At 48.7% G+C, this 13,823-nt stretch overlaps 1 protein-coding gene across 1 annotated transcript in view; it reads right to left on the minus strand.

The window, feature by feature from the left end:
* Positions 1 to 1,101: 1,101 nt before the first annotated feature.
* Positions 1,102 to 13,823, minus strand: part of LOC143288929 (uncharacterized) — a 32,718-nt gene continuing 19,996 nt past the window's right edge. The window contains exons 8-12 of the mRNA XM_076597608.1: positions 11,715 to 12,047; positions 9,627 to 10,031; positions 7,346 to 7,681; positions 4,111 to 4,284; positions 1,102 to 1,454 (exon numbers count right to left, since the gene is read on the minus strand). Coding sequence (XP_076453723.1) covers positions 1,216 to 1,454; positions 4,111 to 4,284; positions 7,346 to 7,681; positions 9,627 to 10,031; positions 11,715 to 12,047 — 1,487 coding nt within the window. The 3' untranslated portion in view covers positions 1,102 to 1,215. The remainder of the gene's footprint in view (positions 1,455 to 4,110; positions 4,285 to 7,345; positions 7,682 to 9,626; positions 10,032 to 11,714; positions 12,048 to 13,823) is intronic.

Genomic DNA, 13,823 nt, shown 5'->3' on the forward strand with positions numbered 1-13,823 from the left:
TGATGTAACTATCAATGACCAGAATGGTTCAGATCTCTGTGATGTAACTGTCAGTGACCATGACGTCAGATGTGATGTGAGGATCACAGATAGTTAATGTTAGGGTGGTTCAGATCCCTGTGATGTATTTGTGACGTAGTCATCACTTCATGAGTTGTTGGGGAGGAGGGGGGAGGAAAATTTTGTCGAGACTGTATCAGTGTGAGTCAGGGGCCATGACAGTGACTGTGGATGACAAACAACAACAACAAACAAACAAAAAAAGAAAAAAAAAAAAACAAAAAAGAAACAAACAATAAACCAAAAAACCCCCACCCAAGAAACCACCTCCAAAAACCAACAACCCCAAACAACAACCACAAAAACCAAAACCAAAACAGAATGATGGCATCATGGTAATGCTCCCACCCCATGGGGTCAGCAAAGTGGACATAAAATGAGCCATGCCTTCCTGACGAATCAGTGAGAAGAATTCACCAAGTCAGGTCCCACGACTCTTCAGGAGAGGTGACATAAAATGGGCCATACCTTGTCGACACGTCAGTAAGGGGAAGAATTCACGGGTCAGGTCTCCATGATTCTTCAAGAAAGGTGACATAAAATGGGCCATACCTTGTGGACACGGCAGTGAGGGGAAGAATTCACCGAGGTCAGGTCTCCACCGAGGTCAGGTCCCCATGATTCTTCAGGAAAGGTGACATAAAATGGGCCATACCTTGTGGACACGTCAGTGAGGGGAAGAATTCACCGAGGTCAGGTCTCCACCGAGGTCAGGTCCCCATGATTCTTCAGGAAAGGTGACATAAAATGGGCCATACCTTGTCGACACGTCAGTGAGGGGAAGAATTCACCATGTCAGGTCCCACGACTGTTCGGGAAAGGTGACATAAACTGATGAGAAACACCGTCATAGATTGTAGGCATTGGAGGGGTAGATGGATAAATGTTAGCAACCACTCTTTTCCCCCTAAACACGTAACTAAGATGGCTCAGGATAATGCGAGAGGGTTTCAAGTTTAGGGCAGGGAAAGAGGGATCTGGGTGAACGAGGGTGAATGTAAGGCACCAATGACCTGAGAACAATGACGTCATGTGGATGGAGGGAGAGAGGCAGGGCTGGTGGGTGGTCAAACAGATGGCTGGACGAACAACCCAATCCTTGTCCAGCCCCCTTACAACAGAGGTTGCGTGGCGACATCCACAGCGAGGTGACGGTCACACAGGGGTGATGGGGGTGGAGTTGGTGAACACTCCCACCTCCCTGCTCAGCTCCTTGTAGCAGCGTGTGCGGGTGACGTCAGAAGCGCAGTGACGTTTGGTGACGTAGAGGTGGGCGGTGGGGCAGTGCTGGATGACGTGGTGACCCCGGTGACACTGGATGAAGGCCGTGCACTGCTCGGGGTGAGGCAACGTCACCTGGTCCTTGTCCGGGTAGCATGGGCCCGCGACCGGCTCTGCACATTACACCACACCACCCGCGTTGTGACAGGGAGGATGGATGGATAGGCTGGGAAGGCAGCTGGGTTTGTTAATTCTTTATATTCTAATTTACAACTAAGCGGTTTGATTATGTCCAATAAGAGCTAAACATTCTTGTAAAATAACAATAGCAACAACTCAACTCCACATTGATCCCACAGAACCTGAAACGAAAAACGAGGAAGAGGAAATTAGGCACAGCAGTAGTCGTCTTCAGGCACAGAAACCCAAGACACGCATTTGACGTTGACCATCCTATCCATTTCTCAGCACATACGGATCTATCGCCTCCCTCCTGTCTAATGATGCAGATACTGACATTGAACGGACATGATTCTATCAGCTTCCCTCACCAATCTGATTATGTAGATATTGACATTGTACAGACATGGTTTTATCTCTCCCACCACCCTCCTTTTCTGATGGAATAGACACTGACCCTGTACAGATACGTTTCATTATCATTACCCTTGGTTACTGTCTGATGGTGTACACACTGACACTGTACATACACAATTCCATCTCCTCCCCCATCAGACACTATTCCCATCTATCTATCTGATGGTACAGACACTGACACCATACTATCTCTCCCTCCCCCCACACACACCTATATGATGGTGCAGACACTGACATTGTACAGATACGGTTCCATCTCTTTCCTCCTAACTATCTGATGGTGCAGACACTGACACCGTAGTCTTTCCCTCCCTTCTATCTGATGGTACTGACACTACTATCTCTTTTCCTCCTATCTGATGGTACTGACACTGTACCATCTCTTTCCCTCTTATCTATCTGATGGTACTGACACTGTATTATCTCTTTCCCTCCTATCTATCTGATGGTACAGACACTTACACTGTACAGATACGACACTATCCTTTCCCCTATAACTACCTGATGATGCATACACTGACACTGTACTATATCCGCACCCCCTCCCCCCACCCCCTCATATATATATCTGATGGTACAGACACTGACACTGTACTATCTCCCCTCACCCCCCAAGAGAGAGAGAGATAAAAATATATCTGATGGTACAGACACTGACCCTGTACTATCCCCCCACCCACCCAAACATATATCCGATGGTACAGACACTGACACTGTACTATCTGCCCCACCTCCCAATATATATTCGATGGTACAGACACTGACATTGCACTATCCCCCCACCCCCCAATATATATCTGATGGTACAGACACTGACACTGCACTATCCCCCCCACCGCCAATATATATCTGATGGTACAGACACTAACACTGCACTATCCCCCCCCCAAATATATATCTGATGGTACAGACACTAACACTGCACTATCCCCCACCCCCAATATATATCTGATGGTACAGACACTAACACTGCACTATCCCCCCCCCCCAATATATATCTGATGGTACAGACACTGACACTGTACTATCTCCCCCCACCCCCAATATATATCTGATGGTACTGACACTGACACTGCACTATCCCCCCCCCAAATATATATCTGATGGTACAGACACTGACACTGCACTACCCCCCACCCCCAATATATATCTGATGGTACAGACACTGACTCTGTACTATCCCCCCACCTCCCAATACATATCTGATGGTACAGACACTGACACCGCACTATCCCCCACACCCAATATATATCTGATGGTAGAGACACTGACACTGTACTATCCCCCACCCCCAATATATATCTGATTGTACAGACACTGACACTGCACTATCCCCACCCCCAATACATATCTGATTGTACAGACACTGACACCGCACTATCCCCCCCACCCCCACCCAAATATATATCTGATGGTACAGACACTGACACTGTACTATCCCCCCCCCCCAAATATATATCTGATGGTACAGCCACTGACACTGTACTATCCCCCCCCACCAATATATATCTGATGGTACAGACACTGACACTGTACTATCCCCCCCACCAATATATATCTGATGGTACAGCCACTGACACTGTACTATCCCCCCCACCAATATATATCTGATGGTACAGACACTGACACTGTACTATCCCCCCACCCCAATATATATCTGATGGTACAGACACTGACACTGTACTATCCCCCCCTACCAATATATATCTGATGGTACAGACACTGACACTGTACTATCCCCCCACCCCAATATATATCTGATGGTACAGACACTGACACTGTACTATCCCCCCCTACCAATATATATCTGATGGTACAGCCACTGACACTGTACTATCCCCCCCTACCAATATATATCTGATGGTACAGACACTGACACTGTACTATCCCCCCCTACCAATATATATCTGATGGTACAGCCACTGACACTGTACTATCCCCCCACCCCAATATATATCTGATGGTACAGACACTGACACTGCACTATCCCCCCCCACCCCCCAAGATATATATATCTGATGGTACAGACACTGACACTGCACTATCCCCCCCACCCCCCAAGATATATATATCTGATGGTACAGACACTGACACTGCACTATCCCCACCCTCCAATACATATCTGATGGTACAGGCACTGACACTGTACTATCTCCCCACCCTCAATATATATCTGATGGTACAGACACTGACACTGTGCACACACGGTTCAGTCTCCTTTCCCAGTAGTACCTGTGTGATGGTGAAGAGGGTCGGGCAGGCTGCAGTCCCCAGAGGTCTTGCTGAAGCAGAAGCCGTCCGGGCACCTGAGGACGCTGACGATGAGGTTTTTCCTGCAGTGGATGAGGTGGTGGCAGTCGGTGGGGTGGGACACGTTGGCCTCCCGCTGTCCTTCGCACAGCGCGTCTGCAACACGGGGGTGTCAGCAGTGGTGTGGTGTGGTGTGTGGTGTGCTGTATCGTGGTGAGTTGTGTGGTGTGTGGTGTGGTGTGCTATATTGTGCTGCGTTGCGTGGTGTTGTGTTGTGGTGTGCTGTATTGTGCTGTGGTGTGTGGTGTTGTGTTGTGGTGTGCTATATTGTGCTGCGTTGTGTGGTGTTGTGGTGTGGTGTGCTATATTGTGCTGCGTTGTGTGGTGGTGTGGTGTGGTGTGCTATATTGTGCTGCGTTGTGTGGTGGTGTGGTGTGGTGTGCTATATTGTGCTGTGTTGTGTGGTGTGTGGTGTGCTGTATTGTGCTGTGTTGTGTGGTGTGTGGTGTGCTGTATTGTGCTGTGTTGTGTGGTGTGTGGTGTGCTGTATTGTGCTGTGTTGTGTGGTGTGTGGTGTGCTGTATTGTGCTGTGTTGTGTGGTGTGTGATGTGCTGTATTGTGCTGTGTTGTGTGGTGTTAATGGTGTGCTGTATTGTGCTGTGTTGTGTGGTGTGTGATGTGCTGTATTGTGCTGTGTTGTGTGGTGGTGTGGTGTGTGATGTGCTGTATTGTGCTGTGTTGTGTGGTGTTAATGGTGTGCTGTATTGTGCTGTGTTGTGTGGTGTGTGATGTGCTGTATTGTGCTGTGTTGTGTGGTGGTGTGGTGTGTGATGTGCTGTATTGTGCTGTGTTGTGTGGTGTGTGGTGTGTGGTGTGCTGTATTGTGCTGTGTTGTGTGGTGTGTGGTGTGCTGTATTGTGCTGTGCTGTGTTGTGTGGTGTGTGGTGTGCTGTATTGTGCTGTGTTGTGTGGTGTGTGGTGTGCTGTATTGTGCTGTGTTGTGTGGTGGTGTGGTGTGTGGTGTGCTGTATTGTGCTGTGTTGTGTGGTGTGTGGTGTGCTGTATTGTGCTGTGTTGTGTGGTGGTGTGGTGTGTGGTGTGCTGTATTGTGCTGTGCTGTGTGGTGTGGTGTGGTGTGCTGTATTGTGCTGTGTTGTGTGGTGGTGTGGTGTGTGGTGTGCTGTATTGTGCTGTGTTGTGTGGTGTGTGGTGTGCTGTATTGTGCTGTGTTGTGTGGTGTGTGGTGTGCTGTATTGTGCTGTGTTGTGTGGTGGTGTGGTGTGTGGTGTGCTGTATTGTGCTGTGCTGTGCTGTGTGGTGTGGTGTGCTGTATTGTGCTGTGCTGTGTGGTGTGGTGTGCTGTACTGTGCTGTGCTGTGTGGTGTGGTGTGCTGTATTGTGCTGTGCTGTGCTGTGTGGTGTGGTGTGCTGTATTGTGCTGTGCTGTGTGGTGTGTGGTGTGCTGTATTGTGCTGTGTTGTGTGGTGGTGTGGTGTGTGGTGTGCTGTATTGTGCTGTGCTGTGTGGTGTGGTGTGGTGTGCTGTATTGTGCTGTGCTGTGTGGTGTGGTGTGGTGTGCTGTATTGTGCTGTGCTGTGTGGTGTGGTGTGGTGTGCTGTATTGTGCTGTGCTGTGTGGTGTGGTGTGGTGTGCTGTATTGTGCTGTGCTGTGTGGTGTGGTGTGGTGTGCTGTATTGTGCTGTGCTGTGTGGTGTGGTGTGGTGTGCTGTATTGTGCTGTGCTGTGCTGTGTGGTGTGGTGTGGTGTGCTGTGCTGTGTGGTGTGGTGTGCTGTATTGTGCTGTGCTGTGTGGTGTGGTGTGCTGTATTGTGCTGTGCTGTGTGGTGTGGTGTGCTGTATTGTGCTGTGCTGTGTGGTGGTGTGGTGTGTGGTGTGCTGTATTGTGCTGTGCTGTGCTGTGTGGTGTGGTGTGCTGTATTGTGCTGTGCTGTGCTGTGTGGTGTGGTGTGCTGTATTGTGCTGTGCTGTGTGGTGTGGTGTGCTGTATTGTGCTGTGCTGTGTGGTGTGGTGTGGTGTGCTGTATTGTGCTGTGCTGTGTGGTGTGGTGTGGTGTGCTGTATTGTGCTGTGCTGTGCTGTGTGGTGTGGTGTGCTGTATTGTGCTGTGCTGTGTGGTGTGGTGTGCTGTATTGTGCTGTGCTGTGCTGTGTGGTGTGGTGTGCTGTATTGTGCTGTGCTGTGTGGTGTGGTGTGCTGTATTGTGCTGTGCTGTGTGGTGGTGTGGTGTGTGGTGTGCTGTATTGTGCTGTGCTGTGTGGTGTGGTGTGCTGTATTGTGCTGTGCTGTGTGGTGTGGTGTGGTGTGCTGTATTGTGCTGTGCTGTGTGGTGTGTGGTGTGCTGTATTGTGTGGTGTGTGGTGTGGTGTGGTGTGCTGTATTGTGCTGTGCTGTGTGCTGTGTGCTGTGTGGTGTATTGTGTGCTGTGTTGTGTGGTGTATTGTGCTGTGTTGTGCTGTGTTGTGTGGTGTGTGGTGTGCTGTATTGTGCTGTGTTGTGTGGTGTGTGATGTGCTGTATTGTGCTGTGTTGTGTGGTGTGCTGTATTGTGCTGTGTTGTGTGGTGGTGTGGTGTGCTGTATTGTGTGGTGTGTGGTGTTGTGGTGTGCTGTATTGTGTGGTGTTGTGGTGTGGTGTGTGCTGTGTTGTGTGGTGTTGTGGTGTGCTGTATTGTGTGGTGTGTTGTGTTGTGCTGTGTTGTGGTGTGCTGTATTGTGCTGCGTTCTGTGGTGGTGTAGTGTGTTGTGCTGTATTGCACTGTGTTGTGGTGTGGTGCGTTGTGTGTTGTGTGTTGTGGTGTGCTATATTGTGGTGCGTTGTGTGGTGGTGTGGTGTGGTGTGCTATATTCTGGTGCGTTGTGTGGTGGTGTGGTGTGGCGTGCTATATTGTGCTGCGTTGCGTTGTGTTTCGTTGCGTTGTGCTGTACTGTGCTGTGCTGTGTTGTGCTGCGTAGCGTTGCGTTGTGCTGTACTGTGCTGTGTTGTGTTGTGCTGCGTAGCGTTGCGTTGTGCTATGCTGTGTTGAATAGAATGGTGTCATTTTTGTGTTGTGATTCATTGCGTTGTGCTGTGCTGTGCTGTGCTGTGCTGTGTTGCGATGTTGTGTTGTGTTGTGCTGCGCTGTGCTTTGGTGTGTTGTAACGAATGTTGTTGTGTTGTGTTGTGTTGTGCCTCGTTGCGTTGCGTTGTCTGAACTCACCTGGCAAGATGTTGAAGACGTGGACCACGTCATAAGCGTCAGCTGGCGCCCCAACAACAGGGTGGGGCAGAACGGCGCAGGACACAGCTGATCCGTTGCGCAGAGCGCCGGAACTGACGTAGAACGTGCCACGGGCCTCCGTGGTGCAAGGCAAAGGGATCGTCGTTTGTTCGTTGAAGTTCAGCTCCTGGAACGCAGTCTCATCTGGATGCTTGACGGAAAGGACAAGATGTCCGGCTGGACGTCCAACTTTGGCCTTGCAGGTAATGGCGAAGGGATGATGGCTGCGTGGAAAGATATCTGATGGCACGGTGAGAACTGGTCTGCTCGGCTTGGCTGAAGCGTTTGTGTGTACATAGGGAAAAGAAAAATAATCTGTCATCGCATCGTCATCATCATCATCATCATCATCAGCAGCAGCACTGACTCAAAACACGGCGAAATATAGGACATTGTCATCACTATGCATCACCATCACCATTATTATTGATCATCATCATTGATGCTCATCACCATCATTATTATCATTATCATGTCATCATCATCATTGTTGCTCATCACCATCATTATTATCATCATTATCATGTCATCATCATCATTGTTGCTCATCACCATCATTATTATCATCATTATCATGTCATCATCATCCGCAGCACCAACAACACCAGCATCAATTCAGTACGGTGAAACAATTATAGAATATCATCGTCATCGTCCATCACCATCATCATCATATTACTACTACTACTACCAATATTAACAACAATAACACTACTACTACTACTACTACTACAAATCATAATGCCTTGGCTAAAATTGCGTCGTTCCCCGCTTTCAAAAGCAGGCTCACCGCGCTTTACAGCAGCGGCAACCATCACCATTATTGCTGATATCATTATTGATGTTGTTGTGACTGACGGTGTTGCAACAGTTATGGTTAGGTTCCGAACACACACACACACACACACACACAAAACACCACACAAACACACACACACACACCACACACACACACACAAAACACCACACAAACACACACACACACACACACACACACACAACACACACACACACACCATCCCCTTCCCGTCATTCGAACGTCCGTTCCCCAGCACAGAGACAGAGACAGGCAGGAAGGCACCAAAGACAGACATGAAAACAGACAGCACGTACACAGACAAGCACAGAAACACTAACACCCAAGGACAGACGGGCGCACATCCAGACAACCTTCTTCTTCTGCGTTCACTCGTATGCACACGAGTGGGCTTTTACGTGTATGACCGTTTTTACCCCGCCATGTAGGCAGCCATACTCCGTTTTCGGGGGTGTGCATGCTGGGTATGTTCTTGTTTCCATAACCCACCGAACGCTGACATAGATTACAGGATCTTTAACGTGCGTATTTGATCTTCTGCTTGCATATACACACGAAGGGGGTTCAGGCACTAGCGGGTCTGCACATATGTTGACCTGGGAGATCGTAAAAATCTCCACCCTTTACCCACCAGGCGCCGTCACTGTGATTCGAACCCGGGACCCTCAGATTGACAGTCCAACGCTTTAACCACTCGGCTATTGCGCCCGTCATCCAGACAACCAACCAGCCATCCAGCCAGAGAGACAGACGGCAGTTTGATTCCCGCTGCGTCTACGTTTGTTTCTTTCTTTGTTCTTATTTACTTCTTTGTTTTTTTTCCCCTTCCTTCTCTGCCATATGTTGAGAACAGTGTGAATCGGGCAATGATCATGTTTAGATTTTTCCGTCAGACCTTTGAAACCCCTTCAGTGCCAGGGGGAAAACAGCAGAAAGTGGTGTTTCAGGTCATAAAACATTATCCAAAACAATAAGCCTAAAACTGAGAAAATGGTCTGGAGATATACCACTCTAGACAAACTGTGTGAATTTTCAGCCTTCCACAGCTATTTCCCCTTTTTTCTGATGACGTCATCAGTGACGTCACTATGCACGTACGTAATACGTTTACGGCAGTCAAAGGGTTTTAAGTATAATCATAGCCATGGCCATGGCTACTCAAAGAAAGGATCACTGACGTAAGTAGACATGTCATTAAAATGCAAATAGGAAAACATGTATTTCAACATTTCTGCAGTCGTGTTACGTTCACCAACCCAACAACAACAACAAAATCATCACAATCTTGAGCAACCACATGAGCTGTATGTAAAACTTCTTGTTGCTCCGCTAACTTGATTTGCACGTGTATGTTTTCTCAGAATAAAAAGATTTGTTTCAACCAAGTGCTCAGTGACCACTGACCAGTGACACGGAGAGAAGCCTGAGGGCCAGTGGTGGTGGTGGTGGTGGTGGTGGAGGTAGTGGTGGTGGTGGGGAGGTTTCCTGGCTGCAAGGAGCACGCGTAGCGCGCGTCGTCCGCACACTTGAGAGAGAAGATGAAGACACTCAGGTCCGCCAGGGCGTCCGACACGGTCGCCGTGGTCAGAGAGCGGTGACGTAAGTAGTGGTCCGTCCACTGCACGCTGCCGTCCCCGAGCAGTGACGTCACCACCTCTTCTTCCCGCCCCTCTGACGTCAGCCTCAACAGCGTCAGGCGGGACCAGGGCCGAGGAGGAAAAGGAGGAGGAGGAGAGAGGAGGAGGAGGCGGCAGCGGATTGCGGCCAGTCCCTGGTTCACCCACCCAGACCTGGTCTGGATCTCCAGAGCTGACGATGATGATGGGAAAGGGGGTGGAGTGGGGATGGTAGGGGTGGGAGTTAGTTCTAGGAGTGCGAGGGATGATAATAATGGTAATGATGACAGCAGCAACAACAACGGTCATGATGATAATGATACTAATCATAATCATAATTATATTAATCACGATGGAAATTGATACGCGCCTTCCAACGCTCAAGGCGCTTTACAGCAACTGCAAAAGAAGAAATATCAAAGAAACAATAATATGGTAATGGTGTATAACGCAAAGAAATAACAAGTAACAACATAACACACACACACACACACACACACACACACACACACACACACAGAATGGCACAGAATGTGGCATACCCACTGTACCTGTTAAGGTGGAACAGAATGACAGAGAATGCAGAATACTCATTGGTAGTGTTGAGGAGGTGCAGAACGGAACGTGGGGTACTCACCGTGGCTTCTGAGGGGGTGCAGTACGGTAGAGAACACGGAATACTAAGTTCAATCGGCTGTTGTTGAGGTGCAGAACAACATAGAACTGGCTGCTGTTGAGGTGCAGAACAACATAGAACTGGCTGCTGTTGAGGTGCAGAACAACATAGAACTGGCTGTTGTTGAGGTGCAGAACAACATAGAACTGGCTGCTGTTGAGGTGCAGAACAACATAGAACTGGCTGTTGTTGAGGTGCAGAACAACATAGAACTGGCTGTTGTTGAGGTGCAGAACAACATAGAACTGGCTGTTGTTGAGGTGCAGAACAACATAGAACTGGCTGCTGTTGAGGTGCAGAACAACATAGAACTGGCTGCTGTTGAGGTGCAGAACAACATAGAACTGGCTGTTGTTGAGGTGCAGAACAACATAGAACTGGCTGCTGTTGAGGTGCAGAACAACATAGAACTGGCTGCTGTTGAGGTGCAGAACAACATAGAACTGGCTGCTGTTGAGGTGCAGAACAACATAGAACTGGCTGCTGTTGAGGTGCAGAACAACATAGAACTGGCTGCTGTTGAGGTGCAGAACGGCAGAGAACGCAGAATACTCACTGTCTCACTGTGTCTGTGGAGGCTGTGCAGAATGGCAGAGAATGTAGAATACTCACTGTATCTGTTAAGGAGGCTCAGAATAGAATGGCAGAGATCGTGGAATACTCACTGTGGCTTTTGAAAAGGTGCCGAAGGCAAAAGAACACGGAACATTAACTGTGACTGATGAAGAGATACAGAACGGCAGAATGTAGAATACAAACTGTAGTCTTGGAGTATTGGCCTTGAGGTAACGCGTCCGCCTAGGAAGCCAGAGAATCTGAGCGCACTGGTTCGAATCCCACAGTCACCAGTATTTTCTCCCCCTCCACTAGACCTTGAGTGGTGGTCTGGACGCTAGTCATTCGGTTGAGACGATAAACCGAGGTCCCGTGTGCAGCATGCACTTAGTGCACGTAAAAGAACCCACGGCAACCAAACGGTTGTCCCTGGCAAAATTATGTAGAAAAATCCACTTCGATAATAAAATTACAGGCAGAAAAAAAAAAAAAAATGGGTGGCGCTCCTTCTCAGTGTAGCGACGCGCACTCCCTGGGGAGAGAAGCCCGAATTTTACACAGAGAAATCTGTTGTGACAAAAAAAGAGCACTACAATAAGAGCTGTGGAGGCAGTACAGAGTGGCAGAGAAAACTGTACTACTCACTGTGGCTGTTGACAAGGTGCAGAACGGCTGAGTACTTGCTGGGGTCGATGAGCGGAAGATGCTCACTGAACACCTGACACACCAAACGAGAGCCGTTGCCTAGCAACGCCTGCTCCAGCGCCGACACGGTGATGGTGCTGTGGTCCTGGCAGTGCTTCCCCGCTGTGACGTCAGTGAGGGGCAGGCGTTCCCAGGGAGAGTGCTCGTCCCTGACGACGCTGAAGGACAGCGACCCGGGCGGATAACCCAGCCTGGCTGAACACGTGTAGACAGGAGTGGCGTCCCATGCTGTGGAGCTCCACGTCTGGTTGATGACCGGGACTGAAGGCAGCTCTGGAGGAGACACAGGCATGACGTGTAGTTATAACACTTCGTTTGGGGAATGGCACACTTTACGGGGTCTTGTCTGAGGCGTGGAACAGTTACATATGTCGGTGGGTATGGCGCACAGTGACAGATGTTGTCCGGGGCATTAGACAGTGATTGGTCTGGGTATGGCACAATTTTTGTGTGTTGTCTGAGGCATGGCATAATGGTAGCTGTTGTCAAAGGCATGGCACACTTTTTATAAGTTGTCTGAGGCATGGCACAGTGATATATGTTTGTTTGAGGCATGGCGCAGTGATAGACATTTGAGGCATGGCACAGTGATAGACATTTGAGGCATGGCACAGTGATGGACATTTGAGGCATGGCACAGTGATATATGTTGTTTGAGGCATGGCACAATGATGGACATTTGAGGCATGGTACAGTGATAGACATTTGAGGCATGGCATAGTGATAGACATTTGAGGCATGGCATAGTGATAGACATTTGAGGCATGGCACAGTGATGGACATTTGAGGCATGGCATAGTGATAGACATTTGAGGCATGGTACAGTGATAGACATTTGAGGCATGGCATAGTGATAGACATTTGAGGCATGGTACAGTGATAGACATTTGAGGCATGGCACAGTGATGGACATTTGAGGCATGGCACAGTGATAGACATTTGAGGCATGGCATAGTGATAGACGTTTGAGGCATGGCACAGTGATAGACGTTTGAGGCATGGTGTCGCACCCGACAAGCTGCTACCCGGTGAAACAGAGTGCTGGCAGGAGAGAAAGGGTCAACCAGTTGTCGGGTACAACATTTCTCTTTTCCCTTCTTCAACTTTGCTGTGCATCGCACGTGCAATGGGTGCGCAGCAAAGGTTTTGATTGGACGGTGGGCATACTTGACGTGTGAGTGAAGCTGGATGGAGTTTTCTTCGCACACCCACAAACAGCAATGGATCACTCCCATCCTGGCACTGAGAGAGGAGAGGTTTTCTGCCTCAGAACCTCTGGTAACGGGCTCGTTCCTGTATTTCGGCAACATCTCGTGTTGCACCACTGTGGTCACACAGCTGCTGACCAGTGCCCAAGCGTTCCTTGGACAAGGGGGCCAAGTTATAGCAACTGTATGGTCCTTCGTCTCTGTTTTTCACGAGCTGTTGATGCGAGTCCACTGCCATTCGTAAATCGTGTAGTTTTTATTTTATTTTATAACAAATACTTTCCTTCGGATTTATTTGATTAACTACAATTGTTTCGGAACCATTCCCTCTTCACCCCCACCCCCCTTCCTTTTCGTTCGAATTAATTTTCATGTTTCGGTTTTATTGATTATGTGCCATTGACATGAGTGATAGTAAATAACTTCTTGTATTTGTGTTCTAATGATCGGCGTTTTGTGGTTAGTATGTTTTCCTCTCGACTATGCTTTATGCCAGTGGTACGTGCGGGTATCTATCACTAGGTTATCATTATCTCTGAGAATGGTTTTGCTTCTGTATAGGGTTGCAACATATACTCAGGGTGACAGAAGGGTATCCTACTTTAATTGTTGTTGTTCCTTGACAGTGTATATGTATATCTAGTTAGTGGGCGAGCGTTGGCTTCTTCTGATTTAAACACTTTTGCGTTTAGTAGAGCCAGCTTCTTTCCAGCCATGCCACGCCGGGGGATTGCTCGGCTTCCTTTTCAGCCGGGGGAAGTTGTGTGTGTGCGTGAGAATGCGTGTCATTCCCCCTTTTCTTTTCAGTTGTGGCAGTTCCAGAGCAGGGAGGTTACTCCTC

The sequence above is a fragment of the Babylonia areolata genome, chromosome 13 (genome assembly GCF_041734735.1).
Source record: "Babylonia areolata isolate BAREFJ2019XMU chromosome 13, ASM4173473v1, whole genome shotgun sequence".
NCBI lineage: Eukaryota > Metazoa > Mollusca > Gastropoda > Neogastropoda > Buccinidae > Babylonia > Babylonia areolata.